The 24076-nt window shown below is 40.8% G+C and overlaps 1 protein-coding gene across 3 annotated transcripts in view; it reads right to left on the bottom strand.

Moving 5' to 3' along the window:
• Positions 1 to 15365, bottom strand: part of LOC123994412 (anoctamin-4-like) — a 41947-nt gene extending 26582 nt beyond the window's left edge. Inside the window, exons 1-4 of one of the 3 annotated variants that reach the window (XM_046296945.1) lie at positions 15155 to 15224; positions 14978 to 15053; positions 13706 to 13786; positions 9020 to 9256 (exon numbers count right to left, since the gene is read on the bottom strand). In XM_046296945.1, the coding sequence (XP_046152901.1) occupies positions 9020 to 9256; positions 13706 to 13786; positions 14978 to 15053; positions 15155 to 15202 (442 nt within the window). In that variant the 5' untranslated portion in view covers positions 15203 to 15224. Of the gene's footprint in view, positions 1 to 4551; positions 4913 to 9019; positions 9257 to 13705; positions 13787 to 14977 lie in introns of those variants that run through there. The other 2 variants (XM_046296944.1, XM_046296946.1) reach the window with 2 other exon arrangements.
• Positions 15366 to 24076: the final 8711 nt, after the last annotated feature.

Raw genomic sequence — 24076 nt, 5'->3', positions numbered from 1 at the left:
CTTATCCAGAAAAACATACAGTAGTTAGAGCATATATTTTCATACTTTTCCAATACTGGTCCCCCCTGGGAATCAAACCCACAACCCTGGCATTGCAAGCACCAAGCTCTACCAAGTGAGCCACACACACACACACATGCACACACAACATGTTTAGAGACACTGAATGCACAAAACCCAAACTGATTTACACGGAGTCAGACAATCACAGAGCAGAGTCAATGAGCATATCGGCCCAAATCCTGACTGAAGGTACACACACAAAATGCCAATTGTCATGTGGTAATCCATGCCATAACAGTGGAGGCCAAGTTGGTGCCAGCATGTTGCTATGCTAGCTATCTCAGGAGGATGTTCAGGCTAAGCAAGTTGGTTTAAGTAGTTTTCCACAAAGAACCATTGCACAATCACAAAACACATAATTCTCCTTTTAACTGAATAGTAGTATCAGAAACTTCTGATTGAAAATAAGAAGTTCATCACATTCAGGTGTGCTGCATCACATCAGCAGCTAATTACAGGACAAATAAGAGTGGCTCATGGGAAAAGTCTAAATGGGATCCTTGGGATTTCCCAACTCTGACGATACCCAATTGAAGTTGAAATTTTAAACGGTTAGAGTAAGTGCAGGGAAGTTCCAAGGATCCCAGATAGCACCAACAGTGGCTCATGGCCTCTGCACATGAACAGGAAGCAGTCTTACTTGACAAGTTATTAAGTTATTGGCACGTTATTATGGGTGTTATTAAGTTAGTGATCGAGTCATGGAGGGAAAAATAGGTTTTATTCCTCCAGGGATGGGGAACATTACCAAGATGCAATGGAGTTAGCAGACAGCAGACAGCAAAGCAGACAGCAAATTAAATTATACTCAGGAAATGTAACATGGGACTACAGTGATTCTTAGGTGACTTTATTTGCTAATCTGTGAGTAAAGCTGCACCATGTAGCTAACATGATTTCGCTACAGTGGCGACAAGCATGGTCTCTTTTTGTTTTCTTGAGTGAGGCAGCTCCAAAATGCAGGTGTTTCAGCCCAGCTCAGTGCTTTCTGTGTTGGTGGGGCGAGCCAGCAGAAAATAGGAGCATTTCGCCGTGATTGGCTCAGTGTTCAATCACTCATGGGGACAATACGTCATCGCCAAGTTTAAGTCCTTAGTAAGAGTAGACATCCAAAATTTCAGCCCTTTGGGTCCTGCCATAGAGTTATATTACAAGTCTCAAGATCATTGCCCACAGATAAAAGTATGTCAAATCACGTTATATGTACAGTAGCTTTGATTGGACTGATCATGTCAACATCCTACTTTCAAAGTATTGGCTAGCAAGTCATCCCCATGAATCAAGTCAACAATCTACTGGCAAATTATTTTTAATCCTCGTCATATGAAGAGAAATAATGAAGAGAAATTATAGATAAAACGTATCAGTGCTCATCGGCCATTGGACATAAAGATTACACAACCAGTTGGAAATCGCAAATTCAACAATGAGTGGTTTGTAAGAAATCAGTGGATGACTGCAACATTGCAAAGCAACCCCTAGCCTGGTATTCAATGGAGTGGCTGTGTTTTTTTCAGAGTTCCCACCATAAATCCAGAGAATGCCAGACTTTGATGACAAAGTTTGATGACAAAATTTGCCACAAAGGACCTCCGCGCCACCTTCACAAGGTGAGTCCAAAAATGTTTTGTATGCTGCTGCAAAAATGATGTAATATGCCAGGGCGATATGTATACTGTAGCTAGGAATGTAATACTAAGTGTATGTTGTGTAGTAAGCTGTTAGTAGCCCATGTGCCTCACCCTAATCACTTGGTTAATTTTCACCAACGTGGCATTGTAAAACACATCATTTGTGGCAGGTGTGTGGTTACTTGCTAACTTTTTTTGTACAGTTTTGACAGTGCTACTGATAGTAGTGGTGGCGCTTGGATTGCACATGCAAATTCAGGACACACAACATTCTGTAATAGAATTGTGTTATTTGACGTGTCAAATTAAAAGCTTATTTATTGCGTCAAATAGTGTTATATGACGTGTATATTTTTTGACACACAACGACCCAAACGGCGTTCAATGTGCCTCACCCTAATAATTTGGTTTATTTTCACCTCTTAATTTTGCCTACTGTTCTAACTTGGTGGTGCACAGGTAGCCTATAACCTGTTTTTAGAGAAATGTAATAATTGAATATTGTATGAGCTTTCATTGTCTGTTTATGTGCCCCCTTTATTTATTCTACGGTTCTGACTTGTTGTCCTGGGAGAACGCTGTAAGAACGGCCCATGTTCTGAATTCTGTCGCTGTACATTTCAAAAGTGCTGAACAAATAGTTATTTTGCCTACGTCCGTCGTCGCTCGCTCATTTAATGTCTTAATCGAAATTATGGATTGCCTCTTATCCGCTTGTCGTCCTCGTATGCCATAGTTTGTACATCTCAATTGTCAGTAGCAACCACATTTGTTTAACAAGTCATCCATTTCAGCTATGTTTTTTGAAATTGCAGTAAATGAGGCTGAGTTAACTTTCTTCGCTGCCAGACAAGGCTCTGCTGACAGCCAGGTGTAGCAGTGGTAAGGTGTTGGGACAGCTTTAACCCTAACAGTTTGTGGGCACCGTTTGTCACCGTTACAGTGCAATTAATGTATTGTTTAGTGTTGTGTTGTGTAGTGTAGTGGCTTTGCTGGCATGCATCCCACATTTTGTTTGTTTGCCCCACAGAGATTTACATGCTAAAATTGCCACTTTTTAGCTAACATGATTTAGCCTGGCTCACAATTCACAGCAAATTGTATTGGTCACATACACATATTTAGCAGGTGTTATTGTGGGTGTAGCGAAATGCTTGTGTTCCTGGCTCCAACTCTGCAGTAATATCTAACAATTCACAACAATAGTGTTTCCTACAAAATAATAATTCTGTCAAGAGTCAAATAATTTTTCCCTCATTCACATAAATGTCACCTTTTACATGATGAAAAAGAGATTGTTAGTATTGATTCAGAATATTTCTTTCACATGGATTCTGTATGTAATTCTATGGCTTAAACAGTCAGCACTCATTAGATCTGTAGCATTATAACACTCTCTGTCACACCTGCATTTGAGTGATTCCATACGAAACCAGGACAACATGTAATAAATATGCCAACTCTTATTAATTATTTCTCAATTACACTTTGATACAAATGTCAAATATGTCAACAATGCCCCCCCCCAAATAATTAAATGAATACAATTGTGAAAATCCCCCCAAAATCATGGTATTTCTTTGTCCTGGTTTCATATGGAATCGCCACTCATTTGTAACATAAGCTACTGGTGAGGTCACCTCAGCCTTGGCAGCAGAGGAAAACAGACAGAGCACCGAGATATTTTGGGATGGACGCCCATTTTTGGATCTGAATGTCTGGAAATGGTGAACTCGTCAAAAACTAGACCACCTACACAATATATTCATCATGGAATCTACAAGCAATATAAAACTGTTGAACAGGACAGACAACAGCAAATATTGCATGATACCCAGTCAGACACACCGATTAACCAACAATCTAGGCGACATGAGAATATTTAAAATCAGAAGTAGGGTTCAAATCAATAGTCAAAGTTAGAAGCAACGTAGTTTCAGTTGCCTTTCAAATAGCTAGTTAGCGGAAATAGTTATTGGGTACAATAAAACTTTTGTTGAATATTAAGATGTTTTGCAATAAAGTGCATGAACTGGTAGTTATGCAGCGAAAATTACTTTTGAATGAATGAAAAATGCTACAGTATAACAGTATTGCTAGTTGATTTGTAACCCTGAATCACAACCACTGATGATTGTCAGTGCGAAAATGTATTCTCCAATGAGATCGCTAGCGCCTCCTCAGTTCATATGACATAACCTTGCCTTCGCATGACAGCTCACAGTAGGCTAGCTGGTTGGGTGAGAGGAAAATAAAAAGGGGGGAGGAGTTGCCCTCGGGACCAGGTATCAGGAAGACAGAGGAGGGTTCTGGACCACTACACCAGCACAGTTAGGGGACAACAGACCTCCAGCTCCGTCAGGCCCCGGGGCAACACAATGGCTGTTTCACGCCTGCCAGATGGGCAACAGAGCTCTGACCCACATCTCCTTCCCTGAACCATGCATAATGGAGGAGTGTTACACCTAGGACACACAGCTCATTTACAACCCTCGGAGTGAAACTGTGTGGGAGGGAGGGCGATACGGGAGAGAGAGAGGGCGAAAGAGAGAGAAGGGGGGAACGGGAGCTAAGGAGAGAAAGAGTGAGAGAGTGTGTGTCTGTATGCACGTGTGAAGGTCAAATGACTGTACGGTTCAGGAACACAACAGTGTGAAAAGAGAACAGAGTTGATAGACAGTAAAAGTAGATTACATGTGGGTCATAGCATATGAGTGAGGGACAGAGAAAGAGAGAGATCGAAACAGAGGGGGGGGGCGAGAGCGACAGAGAGAGAGAGAGATTACTGCAGCAAAACCACTACAGAGGGGAGGGGGACACTGCTGTGGGTCTAAAACAAGTTGCCTGCAGCACTCACCATGCGAGGTGGAGAGGGAGAGAGCTTCAACCTCTCAAAGGATAACAGGAGGAGAGGACGACACAGCTCGGGGGCGACCCAGTGGAGGCTCCGCAAGCGCTACACTAGCTAAACTTGGCTCCCCTACTTCCCGCAGGGGGAAATGGAAAAGGACCTTCTGCAGAGGCAATCAGCTGCATTCCCCATGTTTACCTCCACTCCCGAGCACCACGGTGCTCTGCTCTAGCTTCTGAGCTCCCTCACATACAGACACAAACACTCTGCTCATCCCCAAAACATCCCTCAGATTATATAAACCTCTGTCCAGCCGGCACGAGGCACAGCTCAGGAAGAAACAGATGCAGACCAGTTTAGATCCTCTCTCAGGGAAAAATACAAGCAGAATGTTTATGCAGAGGGAGGGAAAGAGCGAGGGAGAGAGCAAGAGTGCTGCAGACAATCAGTATTCTTAATCAGTTATCCCCATCAGCCAATCCGTGGGAGAGGAGCTTTGAGGGTAGCCAATCGGAGCAGGGCTGTCTCTATCAGTGTGGTTGTTGACCAAAGGAATGACAGTTGCTGCTGCTCTGGGTGTTAATGTGTTTTTTTAAAGCCAGCACCTCACACACACACGCACGCACACACACACACACAAAATACATAATTGTTGTGTAGTGTGTATATTTTAAAGGAGCAATCCCTTAGAAATTTCTACCATTAGTTACCCTACTTGCATGCAACACTCAGAGCGAGTGTCACGCTACTGCAAATGAAACAAACCCTACATATATAATAGCTGGCTGCTTTCCAAAAGTGTGTTTTCAAAAGTCTGTTGTACGCTTTACCATGTTAGTAACACTATTTTAACTATTTGTTTTCAGACAGGATCCAACTGGAACACAGTCTGCTAACCAGTGGTGTAAAGTACTTAATTAAAAATACTTAAAAGTTCTACTTAAGACTTTTTTGGGGTATCTGCAATTTACTATTTATTTTTTGTCAACTTCTACTTTCACTTCACTACATTCCTAATGAAAATAATGTACTTTTTACTCCATACATTTTCCCTGATACCCAAAGTACTTGTAACATTTTGAATGCTTAGCAGGACAGGAAAATTGTCAATTTCACACACTTATCAAGAGAACATGTGGTCATCCCTACTGCCTCTGATTTGGCAGACTCAATAAACACAAAGTGCATCATTTGTAAGTAATGTCTGAGTGTTGGAGGGTGCCCCGGGCTATCTGTACATTTGTAAAACAAAATGGTGCTGTCTGGTTTGCTTAATATAAGGAATTTGAAGAGATTTATACTTTTACTTTTGATACTTAAGCATATTTTAGCAATTACATTTACTTGTGATATAAAGACTTCATAGGGCTGCAATCCTGTCAACGGGATTGATATGACAACAGCCAGTGAAAGTGCAGAGCGCCAAATTCAAACAACAGAAATCTCATAATTAAAATTCCTCAAACATTCATGTATCTTATACCATTTTAAAGGTAATCTTGCTGTTAATACCACCAAAGTGTCCGATTTCAAATAGGCTTTACAGAGAAAGCAGCACAAACGATTATGTTAGGTCAGAGCCAAGCCACAGAAAAACACAGCCATTTTCCAGCCAAAGAGAGGAGTCACAAAAAGCACAAATAGAGATACAATTAATCACTAACCTTTGATGATCTTCATTGGATTACACTCTTAGGACTTCGTGTTACACAATACATGTATGTTTTGTTCGATAAAGTGCATATCAAAAAATCTCAGTATACATTGGCGCGTTATGTTCAACTAGTTCCAAAAACATCTGGTGATATTGCATAGAGCCACATCATTTTACAGAAATACTTATTATAAATGTTGATGAAAATATAATTGTTAGACATGGAAATATAGATACACTTCTCCTTAATGCAACCGCTGTGTCAGATTTCAAAAAAGCTTTACGGAAAAAGCAAACCATGCAATAATCTGAGAACGGCGCTCAGAAAACAAATAGAGATATCTGCCATATTGGAGTCAACATAAATCAGAAATAACATTATAAATATTCACTTACCTTTGATTATCTTCATCAGAATGCACTCCCAGGAATCCCAGTTCCACATTAAATGTTTGATTTGTTCGATAATATTATAATAATAATAATATAATGTCCATCAATTTGTCCAAAGAGCTACTTTTGTTAGCACGTTTGGTAAACAAATCCAAAGTCATGAAGCGCGTTCCCTAGTTGCAGACGAAATGTCAAAAAGTTCCATTACTGTTCGTAAAACATGTCAATAGATGTATGGAATCAATCTTTAGGATGTTTTTAACATAAAACTTCAATAATATTCCAACCGGAGAATTTATTTGTCTTCAGAAAAGCAAAGGAACGCAGCTACCTCATGTGAAATGCATGTGACCAGCGCGTGACTGCTGGCAGACCTCTGACTCATTCCTCTCTCATTCGGTCCCACCTCACAGTAGAATCCTCAAACAAGTTTCTAAAGACGGTTGACATCTAGTGGAAGCCTTAGGAAGTGCAACATAACCAATATCCCACTGTTTATTCAATAGGGGCTGGGTTGAAAATCGACCAACCTCAGATTTCCCACTTACTGTTTGGATTTATTCTCAGGTTTTTGCCTGCCCTATGAGTTCTGTTATACTCACAGATATAATTCAAACAGTTTTAGAAACTTCAGAGTGTTTTCCATCCAATACAAATAACAATGTGCATATATTCGCAACTGGGAATGATGAGCAGGCAGTTTACTCTGGGCACCTTTCATCCAAGCTACTCAATACTGCCCCTGCAGCCATAAGAAGTTAAGTATTTTTAGAACTAAATACTTTGACTTTTACTCAAGTAGTATTTTACTGGGTGACTAACCTATACTTGAGTAACTTCCTATTAAGGTATCTATACTTTTACTTAAGTATCACAAAATTGGGTACTTTTTCCACCACTGGTGCTAACCAGAAATACACTGTGTGTGCATGTGTTTGGTTAGGTTTTGTGATGTACAGTATGGTATTTCAAATATTGGATTCACAGTCAACCAATAAGGTGGAAAGCATCCACATATTATTTCAAAAGGTCAGCGGTTGGTTTTACACCCACCATCTCAGATTGTTCTGAAATAGTTTCTGTTGTTAGAAACATAAGATTAGCATTCCTGCAACATTATTTTGTTGATATATTAAGCTAGTTGATTGCACCCAAATTGGCCATTTTAAATGTATAGGATTCATATAATATTCAATACATTTTTTTTTAAATTTCACTTTTATTTAACCAGGTAGGCTAGTTGAGAACAGGTTCTATATTATTATTATTATTATTATATTATTCTCATTTGCAACTGCGACCTGGCCAAGATAAAGCATGCCCAACATTCAATTTGGACCAAACTTTTTCCTAACAATGAGTTAGACATGAGGAATCCAGAGAAATTGTCAAAAGCCACTCACGGACCACCAACACCCCACACCATCATTTAGATGCACTATTGTAAAGTGACTGTTCCACTGGATGTCATAAGGTGAATGCACCAATTTGTAAGTCGCTCTGGATAAGAGCGTCTGCTAAATGACTTAAATGTAAATGTAAATGTCATGAGCTGAAATAAAAGATCCCCGGAATTTTCCATACACACAAAAATATTATTTCTCTCAAATGTTGTGCACAAATTTGTTTACATCCCTATTAGTGAACATTTCTCCTTTGCCAAGATAATTAATCCATGTGACAGGTGTGGCATATCAAGCAGCTGATTAAACAGCATGATCATTACACAGGTGCACCTTGTGCTGGGACAATAAAAGGCCACTCTAAAATGTGCAGTTTTGTCTCACAACAGAATGCCACAGATGTGTCAAGGTTTGAGGGAGCGTGCAATTGGCATGCTGACAGCAGGAATGTGCACCAGAGCTGTTCAGTTCTCTACCATGAACCACCTCCAACATTGCTGAGAATATGGCAGTACGTCCAACTGCCCTCTCAACCGCAGACCACGTGTAACCACACCAGCCCAGGACCTCCACATCCGGCTTCTTCACCTGTGGGATCATCAGACCAGCCACCTGGACAGCTGATGAAACTGAAGAGTATTTCTGTCTGTAATATAGCCCTTTTGTGGGGAAAAAACAAATTCTTATTGGCTGGACCTCGCTCCCAAGTGGGTGGGCCTATGCTCTCCCAGGCCCAACCATGGCTGCACCCCTGCCCAGTCATGTGAAATCCATAGATTAGGGCCTAATTAATTTATTTCAAATTAATACCTCAATAAAATCATTGAAATTGTTGCATTTATATTTTTCTTCAGTATACATCTCCTAATGGCTCTCACTACTGTCATCTACACTGATTACAGTCAAGCCAAAGGTTCTGAGCTTGGGCAGGATAAGCCGTTTCTAGACGGGATTTTTTGTGACCAAACCACAGAGCTGAGATTAGAATGAAGTCAGGGTTCAAAGTTGAAAAGTGAAACCTTACTTGTGCTGCTATCGCTGATGGTCTCCTGGCTGGCGCTGCAGTGGGATGATATAGGGTTGATTGACAGGGAGGCAGGACAGGACACTGGCTCTTGGTACTCAGGGAGTTGCGGGGCTGCGGCAGCGGAGGCCTCGGAGCGAACCCCATCAGGACTGTCACACAGGGGGTGACCTCTGGGAGGGAATGGACTGTTCCAATGAGAGATACCAATGGCCACTTGGCCCCCGAGATCAAACCCTGTAGGGAATATTAATATCTCAGAAAGAGTTTCTCAAAACATGGACTCCCTTCCTATAACACATAACCCTGGAAAGCATGTGAATGTGAACACTTGTCCTTGCAACTTGCATACTTAGTCTATTTGTCTTACAGCAATGTCAGGGTTCTTTGAAAATCCTTGATATTGAATAGATCCCAGAAAGGCAGACATTGCAGAAAAATCCCATTCCTTGAAAAGGGAAATTAGTGATATTATTCAAATAATTTCCTGTTTCATAATGAAACTAAGGTTGTTGCTCTCTGGAGGATTGAGTTTCCACTTATGATTACATTTCCCATATCTCAGAAATTCAGGGTTCCGCTTCCCTAGTTGAACCAATTTAGCAAAATGCTGACATATTTCGCTCTCCCAGTTCAAAATAAAAAATGTGGGTGCTATGTCCATAACAATGCTGCTCTCTAGTGGTTGATGTTGCTCCATGACTGTCCTTTCCCTTGTTTGATGAGTCCATCTTCGTTTCTCGTTTGTCAGTGGTCTACTTCCACATACATCTTGGGAAGTATCATAACTAAGTATGAGGAGGCTACTTATGACAAAAAGAATGTTTTGACGGTTGGCAACTAAATCTTTATTAAAAAGGTATGTTGTGAAACATTTCCACCTGCAAGCACCTTTGAGGAAGTCTGTCAATTCTGTAGAATTAAATAAGAAAAATATGGTAACATTGATAGCATGCTGCATAGTGTACATTTAACTTGAATTGATTTAACAGAGTTTACTTTATGCATTTGACTTTCCTTTTGAAGCATGCCACATGAAAGTTGCCAACAAACCCAACAATCCTAAAGGCATTGTATGAACTCAAATGTCTCTGCCCACGCTCAACAGGCATCAAACCAAAGAGCAAAGAGAGCCTTCTTTAGCTTTTCTGGAAACACAACCCCAGCGCATTATAAGATACACTTCAAATGAGTGGATTTGGCTATTTCAGCCACAACCGTTGCTGGCAATCTCCATAGACAAACATTGACAGTAGAATGGCCCATACTGAAGAGCTAGTAGCCTTCTTAGTAATGCTGTGTAAAGCATCAGTAGGCAGTAATGCATAATTCATTGCATTTTTTATTAGGCTATACATTACACTGAAGCAAGCACTAAAATGAAAAAAATGTATTGCCTCTTCGGGTGGATAAGAGCGTCTGCTAAATGACTTAAATGTAATGTAATGTAATGTAATGTAATGTAATGCAACTATATTACTACTATTTATTCATTAACATAAATCTTTATTCCTATCATTGCAAATGTAGTGGATCCCTGGGAAATCTCAACCTCCATTGCAACTGTATTCTACTTGAAATGCTATAGCATACAAGGTACTCCACACCCGTGTGTGCTTCAGGGTGCCCTCTAAAACCATCCATGCAATGAGCTGTTTGAATGATACAGTGTGTTCTAAGCAACATCTCTGTCGCAGTCATCATAAAAATAAATGCCCTGCCTAGCTCTCTGAGGAATGTCAGGCCCAGATCACCACCGCCAGCACTTCCTGCCTCTTAGAGGGACCAAGGTACACTACAATGCAGGTGCCTAGATTTGGGCTAGATTTGTATTATTTTGTATTTATTAAGGATCCCCACTAGGCAGCAGCTACTCTTTCTGGAGTCCAGCAGCAATAAATCAAATCAAATTTTATTGGCCTCATACACATATTTAGCAGATGTTATTGCGGGTGTAGTGTTCCTAGCTCCAACAGTGCAGTAGTATCTAACAATTCACAACAATACACACATCTCAAAGTTAAAAAATAAATTGCATTAAGGCAACATATACATGACATTACATTTCATAACACTTTTCACAACACATTAAGTATGTTAGCTCAGGCTCTACTCTACTCTACTACCACAAATCTACAATACAGAATCCATGTGTGTGTAGAGTGGGTGTATTATAATGTGTAGGCGTGTGTGTGTGTCTCTTCACCATCCCTGCTGTTCCATAAGGTGTATTATTATCTGTTTTTTAAATCATCAGTTACAGTGCATACGGAAAGTATTCAGACCCCTTCCCTTTTTATACACTTTGTTATTCTGAAATTGATTCAATTTAATGTTTTCCTCATCAATCTACATATTGTAGCCCAATATGCCTCTCCTGAGTCCGTACTGGAGTAGCAGCGATGGGACAAGACTGTAACTACCAATTGGATATCATGAAATTGGGGAGAAAAAGGGGTAAAAAGTACTAACAACTTAAATGTATATATATATATATATATATATATATATATATATATATATATATATATATATATATATACACACAAAAAAATAGCAGAAATACTCAGACCCTTTGCTATGAGAGTCAAAATTGTGCTCAGGTGCATCATGTTTCCATTGATCATCCTTGAGATGTTTCTACAACTTGATTGGAGTCCACCTGTGGTCAATTCAATTGATTGGACATCATTTGGAAAGGCCCACACCTGTCTATATAAGATCCCACAGTTGACAGTGCATGTCAGAGCAAAAAGCAAGTTATGAGGTCAAAGGAATTATCCATAGAGCTCCCAGACAGGATTGTGTTGAGGCACAGATCTGGGGAAGGGTAACAAAACATTGATGGTGTACATTTAAGGGCCCTGTTCTGAGCCAATTGTAATTTTCTGACGTCCCTCTTTGTGGCAACTGACCACACGACTGAACAGTAGTACAAGAGCGACATAATTAGGGCCTGTAGGACCTACCTTGTTGATAGTGTTGTTAAAAAGGCAGAGCAGCGCTTTATTATGGACAGACTTCTCCCCATCTTAGCTACTGTTGTATCTACATGTTTTGACCATGACAGTTTACAATCCAGAGTTACTCCAATCAGTTTAGTCACCTCAACTTGATCAATTTCCACATGGTTTATTACAAGATTTAGTTGAGGTTTAGGGTTTAGTGAATGATTTGTCCCAAATACAATGCTTTTAGTTTTTGAAATATTTAGGACTAACTTATTCCTTGTCACCCATTCTGAAACTAATTGCAGCTCTATGTTAAGTGTTGCAGTGATTTCACTCGCTGTAGTAGCTGACGTGTATAGTGCTGAGTCATCCGCATACATACACACTGGCTTTACTCAAAGCCAGTGGCATATCAGTAGCAAAGATTGAAAAAGAAGGTGCCTAGACAGCTGCCCTGAGAATTATGTTGGAGAGGAAGCATCTGTTAGACAGGTAACTCTTTATCCACAATATAGCAGGGGGTGTAAAGCCATAACACATACGTTTTTCCGGCAGCAGGCTATGATAGATAATGTCAAACGCAGCACTGAAGTCTAACAAAACAGGTTCCACAATCTTTTTATTATCAATTTCTCTCAGCCAATCGTCAGTCATTTGTGCAAGTGCTTGTTGAAAGTCCTTCCCAATAAGCAGGCTGAAAGTCTTGTCAATTTGTTTACAGTAAAATAGATTCATCATGGGCTGTGATCAGCTGGCCTGGTCAATAAGTGAATTCAAACAATGGTGAGTGCAACAGTCAGTATGTTTGACCAGGCAGCAAATATTCTGCATCAATAAATCAATTCAATAAATTTGATTAGATGTAACTCATCACTTTAGAACACCATTTGCTTGTAAATCCAGGAATTGTCCATGGCTATAATACGCATATTCATTTCCAATAATCAACAGCCCTTACTAGAGTAAAGACTACAACGAACCAATAAATTTGAATTAAGGGGGAACTGATTGTCAATTAGCACTTTAGGGGACCCATAGTTATGCAGAGTACCCTATCCTGGCCAAACAATAGAGAAAGATTTTAAATCACGCTCATCCAGGGGGTATATTGATAATATATAATAATAATATATGCCATTTAGCAGACGCTTTTATCCAAAGCGACTTACAGTCATGTGTGCATACATTCTACGTATGGGTGGTCCCGGGAATCGAACCCACTACCCTGGCGTTACAAGTGCCATGCTCTACCAACTGAGCTACAGAAGGACTCCTCTGAAGGCAGCTTATTGAGAAAGGCTATTGATTTGTCATATTCTGAAGACTAGAGGTGGCTCAAGGTAAAGCATGTGTGCTACATTTAGAATGATCAATCTGTGGATGACTTGTGCCTGGTCAAAAAACTCATCCATGCATCCATTAAACATTAGCTTTTTATCTAGGCTACTCTATATCAATTTCATTTGTCAAGAACTCCACATACAGCACCTGAGGAATTGATAATGTGCAGGTGTGAAAGATACATGATATTGGATCTTGTCTACTTCTACCTGAAAGGATAGACATATATTTTTTTAAAGTCTGATTTCTTGGTGTGGTCAGCGTTTTCACACAGGGTCTATTTTCCAAACATTTCTGAAAGCTTCAGCGTGACTTTTTCCTGCCAAACCAAATATGGCCTCCCCTTGCGGTCTCTTTGGGATATAGAGTAAGACATTCTGTAAAGTACAATTACCGATGGTGATCTGACTGACGCAGCTGTAAAAGGTTCCCGTTCCAGTGGAGACGTTGTAACTGCCACTGCTTGGTTCACGGTCTGGAAAGACAACATCATCATTGGTTGCCCTTGATCAGAGCCACTCTCACATCACACTCAACCTTCAAGAACATCCTTATTTTCCCCAGATAACCTGGATTTATCCCATGCAAGGTCACACACAGTAGTCGATTTACTGCTTTGGACTTTCTTGGAGAACATTTTTTTGTTTTAGAACAGAAGACAAAAACGCCCCCATTGGTTTGATTAGCCAAATCTTGCCAGAGGCTGCTGAAACGTACTAAATAAATAACGTCTGTTTTTGGATGGACTTTTGTGTCTGGGTTGGGGAAAATGATGCAATGTAATCAATACTGTACTCAGAGATACATGATTCCTTTAATTCAGGAGGATGTTTGTTGTTGCCACTGAAAATGGACTGAAAACATTTTTGCCTAACTATCCAATGTGTATTTAAAGTAAAGGCACACTAGATAGGTCCTAAATTGCAATACTGTCTCCACGTCCACTACAAGACATATGTTGAGTCAGACTGCACAAAAGATACAATGGTCATTCATTAGCCAAAAAGGCATTAACATTTTGGAAACGTTACTAATTATATTGAGGAGAAAAGGTGCCAACATTTACAAAAAATGACTTAGGCCTACTTCAGATAACATGATGCAAAAGGTTTAAAAAGACTCACATCTTGTATTTCCACAATTGGTGTCACATTGGAATACTGGTGTGCATGCATGTCAATGACTCCATCATGCATGAATGCGAATAGGGAGCAGTTTTGCTGGCTACAATTATGAGGGTCACCCAGTCAAATAAAACATTAACCCTGAAACCTATGGCTGATGAGCTGAGAAATAACCAATTAAATCTGGGTCATCAAGGGAAATGAAAATGTTAACGTTTTATTAACTCTAAGAGTTGGCCTATAGAAAAACAATCACATTTAGGCTTCATCAGGACTATACATGATTTATATTAAGCCTCTGTGTGCTTGCTTATGGCTACTCTTAAATTGTTAATTTAAAGTTAGTGTGGAATGTTAGTGTAAATTGTAGTACACTGTACATTTTGCTACATTGTATCACCACCCATGCACCAACACTTATCTACAGAATCAGATATAAGCGCTCCTGTGTAAAGGGGTATTCGTTTGTTTTCATTCATCTATTGTCGCCTACTTTGAAAACCTTACAGAAAAAAATATACAATGCTGTCATTGGACTTTACCTGCTGTGGAACAGGAGGATAGCCGCGTGTCTGTCGCCAGTGCTGGGCTTCCAGGACACACCCGTCCCGTTTCATCCTGAGATTGCAGACAAACAATATGTTCATTGACGTCTCCAGTTTTACATCCCCGTTGCTGCTCGGTCCCCCCGTTGCACATCCCTGGTTGAATCCTCATACCCTTGTTGAGCTGACGAACCAACCGAACATCAGTCCCAGAACAGTCATGATCCACGAGCATCATCACCAGCAAGTTCAATTCAAAGCCTGGGATATGTTAGCCAGCCTACATGTCTCGAGCAAGCCTACATGTCTCGAGCACACGTGTAGGTAATTTTTGAATGACTATAAATAAATACAGAACCTAGCCTACAACTACTCAGGACATATAACGTTTTATTATGTATAATTTAGTTTGCCAGTCTGGTATCGTCCACCCTGACTTCGTCCTTCCAGAAAGCTTGGAGAATAAGGTATATGGATTTAGCAGTGGGCGAGGAGTTTGGGACAGGCTGGTTTTCATGCACGTCATCCAGGTGGCACCCTGCCACACTCTCCTGAGTGATCATAGGCTGCAGATCAATAGATGGACGTGTTCCTACAGCTAGAGACTTACAAAAGATGCATCTTTATAAGTTAACCATGAGTGTAGCATATTTCTGTAGCCTAAGCCCATTAAATATATTTGAACCTTGGAGACATTTTCTGATTAAGCACACAACCTTTTATTGAAAAGTAGCCTACATTTGACTGACATCAAATAACAAATTATGTAGCATATAGCACATTGTGTGTATAATGCTATTATAAAACAATATGGTGGCATTAAGTAGCCTATTTTAATTTCACTAGTTCTAATGCCAGTGTTTGAGTTTTCACCCGAAATGATACGGTTGGGATAGGGATAGCGTAACCCGTGATATCACTCCGAGGGTGTCTCAGGTGGAGTTGGGAAATGCACAAAAATAGGACAAATAATTATAAGCACTCACCAAATTATTCTTGTTGCAGATCTGTGGTTACATGCAATTACGGACTCTCTTAAAGAGGGGATTATCCTGCACAAAATGTCTACATAAAAATGTATGAATGAATCAGCAGTCAAATATAAGTAGATTAATGCATCACACATCAACTCTAAATTGTGGATGGTTTGCATGGTACAGTGAGTACAGATGGCTTTTATCATTAACACAGATAAACACCTAGGTGCAGAGCTGGTCCACAGCATCTTTCAGCACTGTCAGATTGTGCTATAACCTCTGAGTCTCAATATTTTAGTCAGGATTTCACATTGGAGGGAGCTGTTTATTATGCAACTGTTCCAAAACACTTATGCAATCAAATTCTCAGATGATTCTACCAATGAGGAATACCAGTGTTTATCGACCTGTGGAATGGTGTAATCCTGGATCACCAGGAACTGATCTTTGGTGTTCAACAGAATATCTACAACACACCTGTCGTGATCAAACCAAATCAAATTGTATTGGTCACATACACATGTTTACCATATGTTTTTGCGGGTGTAGTGAAATGCTTGTGAGTTTAATATGATCCACAACCAATCCATATCCTAAAATGTCCATGTGAATTTCCTTTGTAATAAGAGGTTAATGAGCAAATCTACTTATGGCATCTAGGCTAAGGTCAAGGTCTTTTGGGTCAAGAAGACAAATGTTGTTTCCATGTTTCTGCTCCACCATTCAGTTTCATGTAGTACAGAATGACTACATGAATGATATGATATAGCAGCTTCTGCCACCCTGTACAGCTTAAAAACACAATGTTGACTCCTGCAAGTTTGTTTAAAAAAATTGTTGGCCACTTGCACTGAGAGTCCTTTAAAAACTAGGCTAAACTTTTCAGTGCAGAGGATGAAAATTATGTGCATTATATGTTTGCTCAGATGCTGTGAAGTGGAATCTCAGCTAAATCGATGTCTAAAACAAACATTGAGGTATCTAAAATAGATTTTCAGCTTGGGCATAAAAAAACAAATTTATAGGACACAGTTTGCATTGCAACATCTTAAAACAGGAAAAAATGTGGAGCATGTTTAATAATTTTTTGTGTGCGTGTTTATCAACTTTGGGTGGAAAAGCTCCTCAGCAAAGCACAGCACGGTGGAGGAAGGCCCTGTGGCCCAGGGGAAATAGCCCAGATCCGTCAGGTCATTACTCATAGGCCGATATCCTCAATGCCGTGTTCTACATTCACAAACATAAGACGAAGGACCTGGGGACTTGAAGTTAGGGTTTCGCCATTGCAGGGAACTTCTGCAAGTATCCCTCGCTTTACCTTCACATATTTCAATGTAAAAGGGTGAAAAATATAGAAAAGTTAGAGCTGGGCTGTTTTAAAGGGCCAGTGCAGTCAAAAACCTGATTTTCCTGTGTTTATATGCTATTTCTACACTATAAGGTTGAAATAATACTGTGAGATTGTGAAAATTATGATAATGCCCTTTTAGTGTAAGAGCTGTTTGAAAAGTCCGCCTGAAATTTCAGCAGGTTTTGCATGGGTGGAGTTTTGGCTTTCCTCCAGGTGGTAAAGTTAATAGACCAATACCAAACAAAGTTCCAAACCTCTCTCCCAATAACAGCTAGTTTTCAGGTAACATATCCTGCTGTATTGGGCCTTTAAGGTTTGAGGGATGGTCTCTCTCACCCAGATTAAGCCTAGTCCTGGACTTAAAGCATGCTCAATGGAGAATCTCCAAGTAAAATATTTTTTAAATTCAGGACTAGTAGTCTAAATCTTTGGCTGGAAAACCATCCTTTAATGTTTGGCAGATTATGCTTCCACATGCTTTGCTTCTCTTATGCTGAATTCAGTCAGTACTTCACATATCAGTATCTACGCTCTTAGAACCAAAAATGGTTCTACCTGGAACCAAAAAGGGTTCCTCTATGGGGACAGCCAAAGAACCCTTTTAGAACCCTTTTTTCTAAGAGTGTATTTCACACAATTACATTCAATGTTATTATTCAACACGAAACAGTTATCTCTCTTCAAAGTACATTTTGAAAAGACTGTTTGGGGTCACTAGCAGCTGCACTGTCACACCATCAGACCCATAAAGAGTGGGATAAGTTTACCTCTAATTTCTGTGAAACACAATTCATATTTTCTGATGAGCTACAACATTATCATAGTCATTTGATATGAATGAAACAAGACTATGGGTTCCTCTTATGTCGAAAAGGGACATATGTCAGACACTTTTATCTGGAAACCTGGCTCTTCCCATGGTACAGCTTCAGTAAAAGGCAACCTGACACTAAATGTGTGTGTATGTGTGTTTGTGTCAAGGTGAGAAATTATCAATGTCAGTCGCTTCACACCAAGCAGCTGCATGACAACAGCAGTGTCTTTTGTGTTAGGCCTCACTACACAGCTGCACGTCTTCATTTCACTCACCACGTAGCCTACAGTGCCTCCTTACAGCCAAAGAGTATAGTCTAGATACAGAAAGAGGCCCAGAAGCCATCATCCTTGAAGCTGGAAAACTAAGCAGTCACAGCTTCTTTGGCTAGCTCAGCCAAACAGTACAAAAGACATGTGACCATGTCAAGCTGCAGAACATGCGTAGTACAAGTTGTTGTGTTGGAAACTTTGACAAGAAACTTAGTTGTAGTTATTGTGCTTGAATTGAATCTGAATCTTATTAGCCACATCAACACAACACTTATGAAAGCCATTCGTTAGGATGGAGTAGCCCACACACATCAAGCAGGAACCTATGTGTTACCTAAGAAGAGACAGAGAGGTGGACTCATCGTTGCCTTTCTATATGGGTTCACGTGTCTGCAATATGAGGGCATGTTCCACTAAGGCTGTGCGAAGTGCTGACTCGGAGGCTTGCTTCCTCAAACTCTCTCTCTGGCAGCAGGGGGTGGGGTTATGCCGGTGAGTAGATGCATAAATAGGCCATGGTGCATGATTCCCACTAAACAGATCTCCAAGGCTATCTGTAGCATGACAGATTCCCACTAAACAGATCTCCAAGGCTATCTGTAGCATGACAGATTCCCACTAAACAGATCTCCAAGGCTATCTGTAGCATGACAGATTCCCACTAAACAGATCTCCAAGGCTATCTGTAGCATGACAGATTCCCACTAAACATATCTCCAAGGCTATCTGTAGCACGACAGATTCCCACTAAACAGATCTCCAAGGCTATCTGTAGCATGATTCCCACTAAACAGATCTCCAAGGCTATCTGTAGCATGACTCCCACTAAACAGATCTCCAAGGCTATCTGTAGCATGACTCCCACTAAACAGATCTCCAAGGCTATCTGTAGCATGACTCCCACTAAACAGATCCCCAAGGCTATCTGTAGCATGACAGATTCCCACTAAACAGATATCCAAGGCTATCTGTAGCATGACAGATTCCCACTAAACAGATCTCCAATGTTATCTGTAGCATGACAGATTCCCACTAAACAGATATCCAAGGCTATCTGTAGCATGACAGATTCCCACTAAACATATCTCCAATGTTATCTGTAGCATGACAGATTCCCACTAAACAGATCTCCAAGGCTATCTGTAGCATGACAGATTCCCACTAAACAGATCTCCAAGGCTATCTGTAGCATGACAGATTCCCACTAAACAGATCTCCAAGGCTATCTGTAGCATGACAGATTCCCACTAAACAGATCTCCAAGGCTATCTGTAGCATGACAGATTCCCACTAAACAGATCTCCAAGGCTATCTGTAGCATGACAGATTCCCACTAAACAGATCTCCAAGGCTATCTGTAGCATGACAGATTCCCACTAAACAGATCGCCAAGGCTATCTGTAGCATGACAGATTCCCACTAAACATATCTCCAATGTTATCTGTAGCATGACAGATTCCCACTAAACAGATCTCCAAGGCTATCTGTAGCATGACAGATTCCCACTAAACAGATCTCCAAGGTTATCTGTAGCATGACAGATTCCCACTAAACAGATCTCCAAGGTTATCTGTAGCATGACAGATTCCAACTAAACAGATATCCAAGGTTATCTGTAGCATGACAGATTCCCACTAAACAGATCTCCAAGGCTATCTGTAGCATGACAGATTCCCACTAAACAGATCTCCAAGGCTATCTGTAGCATGACAGATTCCCACTAAACAGATCGCCAAGGTTATCTGTAGCATGACAGATTCCCACTAAACAGATCTCCAAGGTTATCTGTAGCATGACAGATTCCCACTAAACAGATCTCCAAGGTTATCTGTAGAATGACAGATTCCCACTAAACAGATCTACAAGGTTATCTGTAGCATGACAGATTCCCACTAAACAGATCTCCAAGGCTATCTGTAGCATGACAGATTCCCACTAAACAGATCTCCAAGGCTATCTGTAGCATGACAGATTCCCACTAAACAGATCTCCAAGGCTATCTGTAGCATGACAGATTCCCACTAAACAGATCTCCAAGGCTATCTGTAGCATGACAGATTCCCACTAAACAGATCTCCAAGGCTATCTGTAGCATGACAGATTCCCACTAAACAGATCTCCAAGGCTATCTGTAGCATGACAGATTCCCACTAAACAGATCTCCAAGGCTATCTGTAGCATGACAGATTCCCACTAAACAGATCTCCAAGGCTATCTGTAGCATGACAGATTCCCACTAAACAGATCTCCAAGGCTATCTGTAGCATGACAGATTCCCACTAAACAGATCTCCAAGGCTATCTGTAGCATGACAGATTCCCACTAAACAGATCTCCAAGGCTATCTGTAGCATGATAGATTCCCACTAAACAGATCTCCAAGGCTATCTGTAGCATGACAGATTCCCACTAAACAGATCTCCAAGGCTTTCTGTAGCATGACAGATTCCCACTAAACAGATCTCCAAGGCTATCTGTAGCATGACTCCCACTAAACAGATCTCCAAGGCTATCTGTAGCACGACAGATTCCCACTAAACAGATCTCCAAGGCTATCTGTAGCATGACTCCCACTAAACAGATCTCCAAGGCTATCTGTAGCATGACAGATTCCCACTAAACAGATCTCCAAGGCTATCTGTAGCATGACTCCCACTAAACAGATCTCCAAGGCTATCTGTAGCATGACTCCCACTAAACAGATCCCCAAGGCTATCTGTAGCATGACAGATTCCCACTAAACAGATATCCAAGGCTATCTGTAGCATGACAGATTCCCACTAAACAGATCTCCAATGTTATCTGTAGCATGACAGATTCCCACTAAACATATCTCCAATGTTATCTGTAGCATGACAGATTCCCACTAAACAGATCTCCAAGGCTATCTGTAGCATGACAGATTCCCACTAAACAGATCTCCAAGGCTATCTGTAGCATGACAGATTCCCACTAAACAGATCTCCAAGGCTATCTGTAGCATGACAGATTCCCACTAAACAGATCTCCAAGGCTATCTGTAGCATGACAGATTCCCACTAAACAGATCTCCAAGGCTATCTGTAGCATGACAGATTCCCACTAAACAGATCTCCAAGGCTATCTGTAGCATGACAGATTCCCACTAAACAGATCTCCAAGGCTATCTGTAGCATGACAGATTCCCACTAAACAGATCTCCAAGGCTATCTGTAGCATGACAGATTCCCACTAAACAGATCGCCAAGGTTATCTGTAGCATGACAGATTCCCACTAAACAGATCTCCAAGGTTATCTGTAGCATGACAGATTCCCACTAAACAGATCTCCAAGGTTATCTGTAGCATGACAGATTCCCACTAAACAGATCTCCAAGGCTATCTGTAGCATGACAGATTCCCACTAAACAGATCTCCAAGGCTATCTGTAGCACGACAGATTCCCACTAAACAGATCTCCAAGGTTATCTGTAGCATGACAGATTCCCACTAAACAGATCTCCAAGGTTATCTGTAGCATGACAGATTCCCACTAAACAGATATCCAAGGTTATCTGTAGCATGACAGATTCCCACTAAACAGATCTCCAAGGCTATCTGTAGCATGACAGATTCCCACTAAACAGATCTCCAAGGCTATCTATAGCATGACAGATTCCCACTAAACAGATCTCCAAGGCTATCTGCAGCATGACTCCCACTAAACAGATCTCCAAGGTTATCTGTAGCATGACTCCCACTAAACAGATCTCTAAGGTTATCTGTAGCATGACTCCCACTAAACAGATCTCCAAGGCTATCTGTAGCATGACTCCCACTAAACAGATCTCCAAGGTTATCTGTAGCATGACTCCCACTAAACAGATCTCCAAGGCTATCTGTAGCATGACTCCCACTAAACAGATCTCCAAGGTTATCTGTAGCATGACTCCCACTAAACAGATCTCCAAGGCTATCTGCAGCAAGTAAATGCTGTGTGCCATAGGTTATGAACACGCTTTTGCACATAGACACTTGTGCCTCTTGTATTGTCATTCAGCAGAATGATCTTGGAGTGGAATAGGTCTATTGGTATTTCTGAATGATGAGAGCTCGCAATTGTATGTGTTAGCAATAGTGCTTTTTTACATTCATGCTAAGACGCAATCATTACCATGCTCAGTTTGCCTATAAAACACTGTTCATTTTGTAACATTTCTAACGTGTCACCATCTTGAAAGTATCATGTTCTGTGTATTCGAAAGCGCTCTCATGCACTACTTTACCTGTGTAGTGAGCAGACATTTTTTGGGCTACGTTTTTTGTAAATTAAAATGCATTATACTAATTCCATGACCATTATACACTGAGTGTACAAAACATAAAATCTTCGAGGCATGGTACTCCACTAGGTGTCGAAAGCGTTCCACAGGGATACTGGCCCATGTTGACTCCAACACTTCCCACAGTTGTATCAAGTTGGCTGGATGTCCTTTGGGTGATGGACCATTTTTGAAACACACAGGAAACTGTTGAGCATGGAAAAACCCAGTAGCATTACAGTTCATTACACTCAAACCAGTGTGCATGGCACCTACGACCATACCCATTCAAAGGCACTTAAATATTTTATCTTGCCTCTTCACCCTCTGAATGGCACACACACAATGCCTGTCTTAATTTTTTCAAGGCTTAAAAATCCTTCTTTAATCTGTCTTCTCCCCTTCTTCTACTCTGACTTAAGTGGATTTAACAGGGGACATCAATAAGGGATCATAGCTTTCACCTGGATTCACCTGGTCAGTCTTTCATGGAAATAACAGAACAAATTCATAATGTTTTGTAGACTCAGTGTATGTGTTGATGTCATTTTCTTTTATTGTATCTTGTTTTCTCAGAGGAGAAAAGCATGCAAGCAATTATGTACATATAATTCGTAATTTGCTAGTGGAGAAGGAGTCTAATTTTATGCAAGCAATCTGTTTCCAAGTTTCCTCTCCTCGCCTCCTCGATTACCTGTAGACTTCTTCAAAAGGAGGCAAGGAGAGGAAGGAGGGAGTGGACGTGAGGAATCGAGGAAATCCAATTGAGAAAAGGCCAAGGAGGCATCAAGAGAGGAGAGAGGATGTGAGGAATCGAGGAAAGATTAATTGAGAAACAGACAATGTCCTAACGCTCTCTATGTGTGTATTGTGATTCTAGTGCCCTCTATTGCCAGTGCAGGCCTAGGCCCGACACCTGTTGCTCCATACCTACAGCCTGACCAGCTGCATTGAGCAGGTCCTGACTCACAGGAATAGGGCTACACACACTTGCACAAACTGCAGAGAGTCCACCGCCTAGAATAAAACAATGTGGATGCAGACTATTTATTGGGATTGCATTCTAAGTGGTACTTAGAATGCATTCTAAGTGGTACCTCCTCCTTCCAGAGGAGGTTGGTGGGAGGAGCTACAGGAGGACAGGCTCATTGTAATGGCTGGAATGGATAAATGGAAGTGTACAGTATATGGACAGCACATGTTAGACTCAGCTCCATTAATTCCATCCAGTCATTAAAATGAGTCCGTCCTCCTATAGCTCCTTCCACCAGGCTCCCCATTCCCTTCATAACCTCAGGATGCAGTACCGGCCAGTCATTGATCACATGATCAGCTGTTAGTTTGTCTGTGAATGAGCCTTGGTTATCAATCTTGAGTTAAATTATCACTAGACTGAGACAGAG

This window comes from Oncorhynchus gorbuscha, linkage group LG14 (assembly GCF_021184085.1).
Source record: "Oncorhynchus gorbuscha isolate QuinsamMale2020 ecotype Even-year linkage group LG14, OgorEven_v1.0, whole genome shotgun sequence".
NCBI lineage: Eukaryota > Metazoa > Chordata > Actinopteri > Salmoniformes > Salmonidae > Oncorhynchus > Oncorhynchus gorbuscha.
Note: the sequence above shows the minus strand (reverse complement) of the source record. Positions and strands in the feature narration are given on the sequence as shown.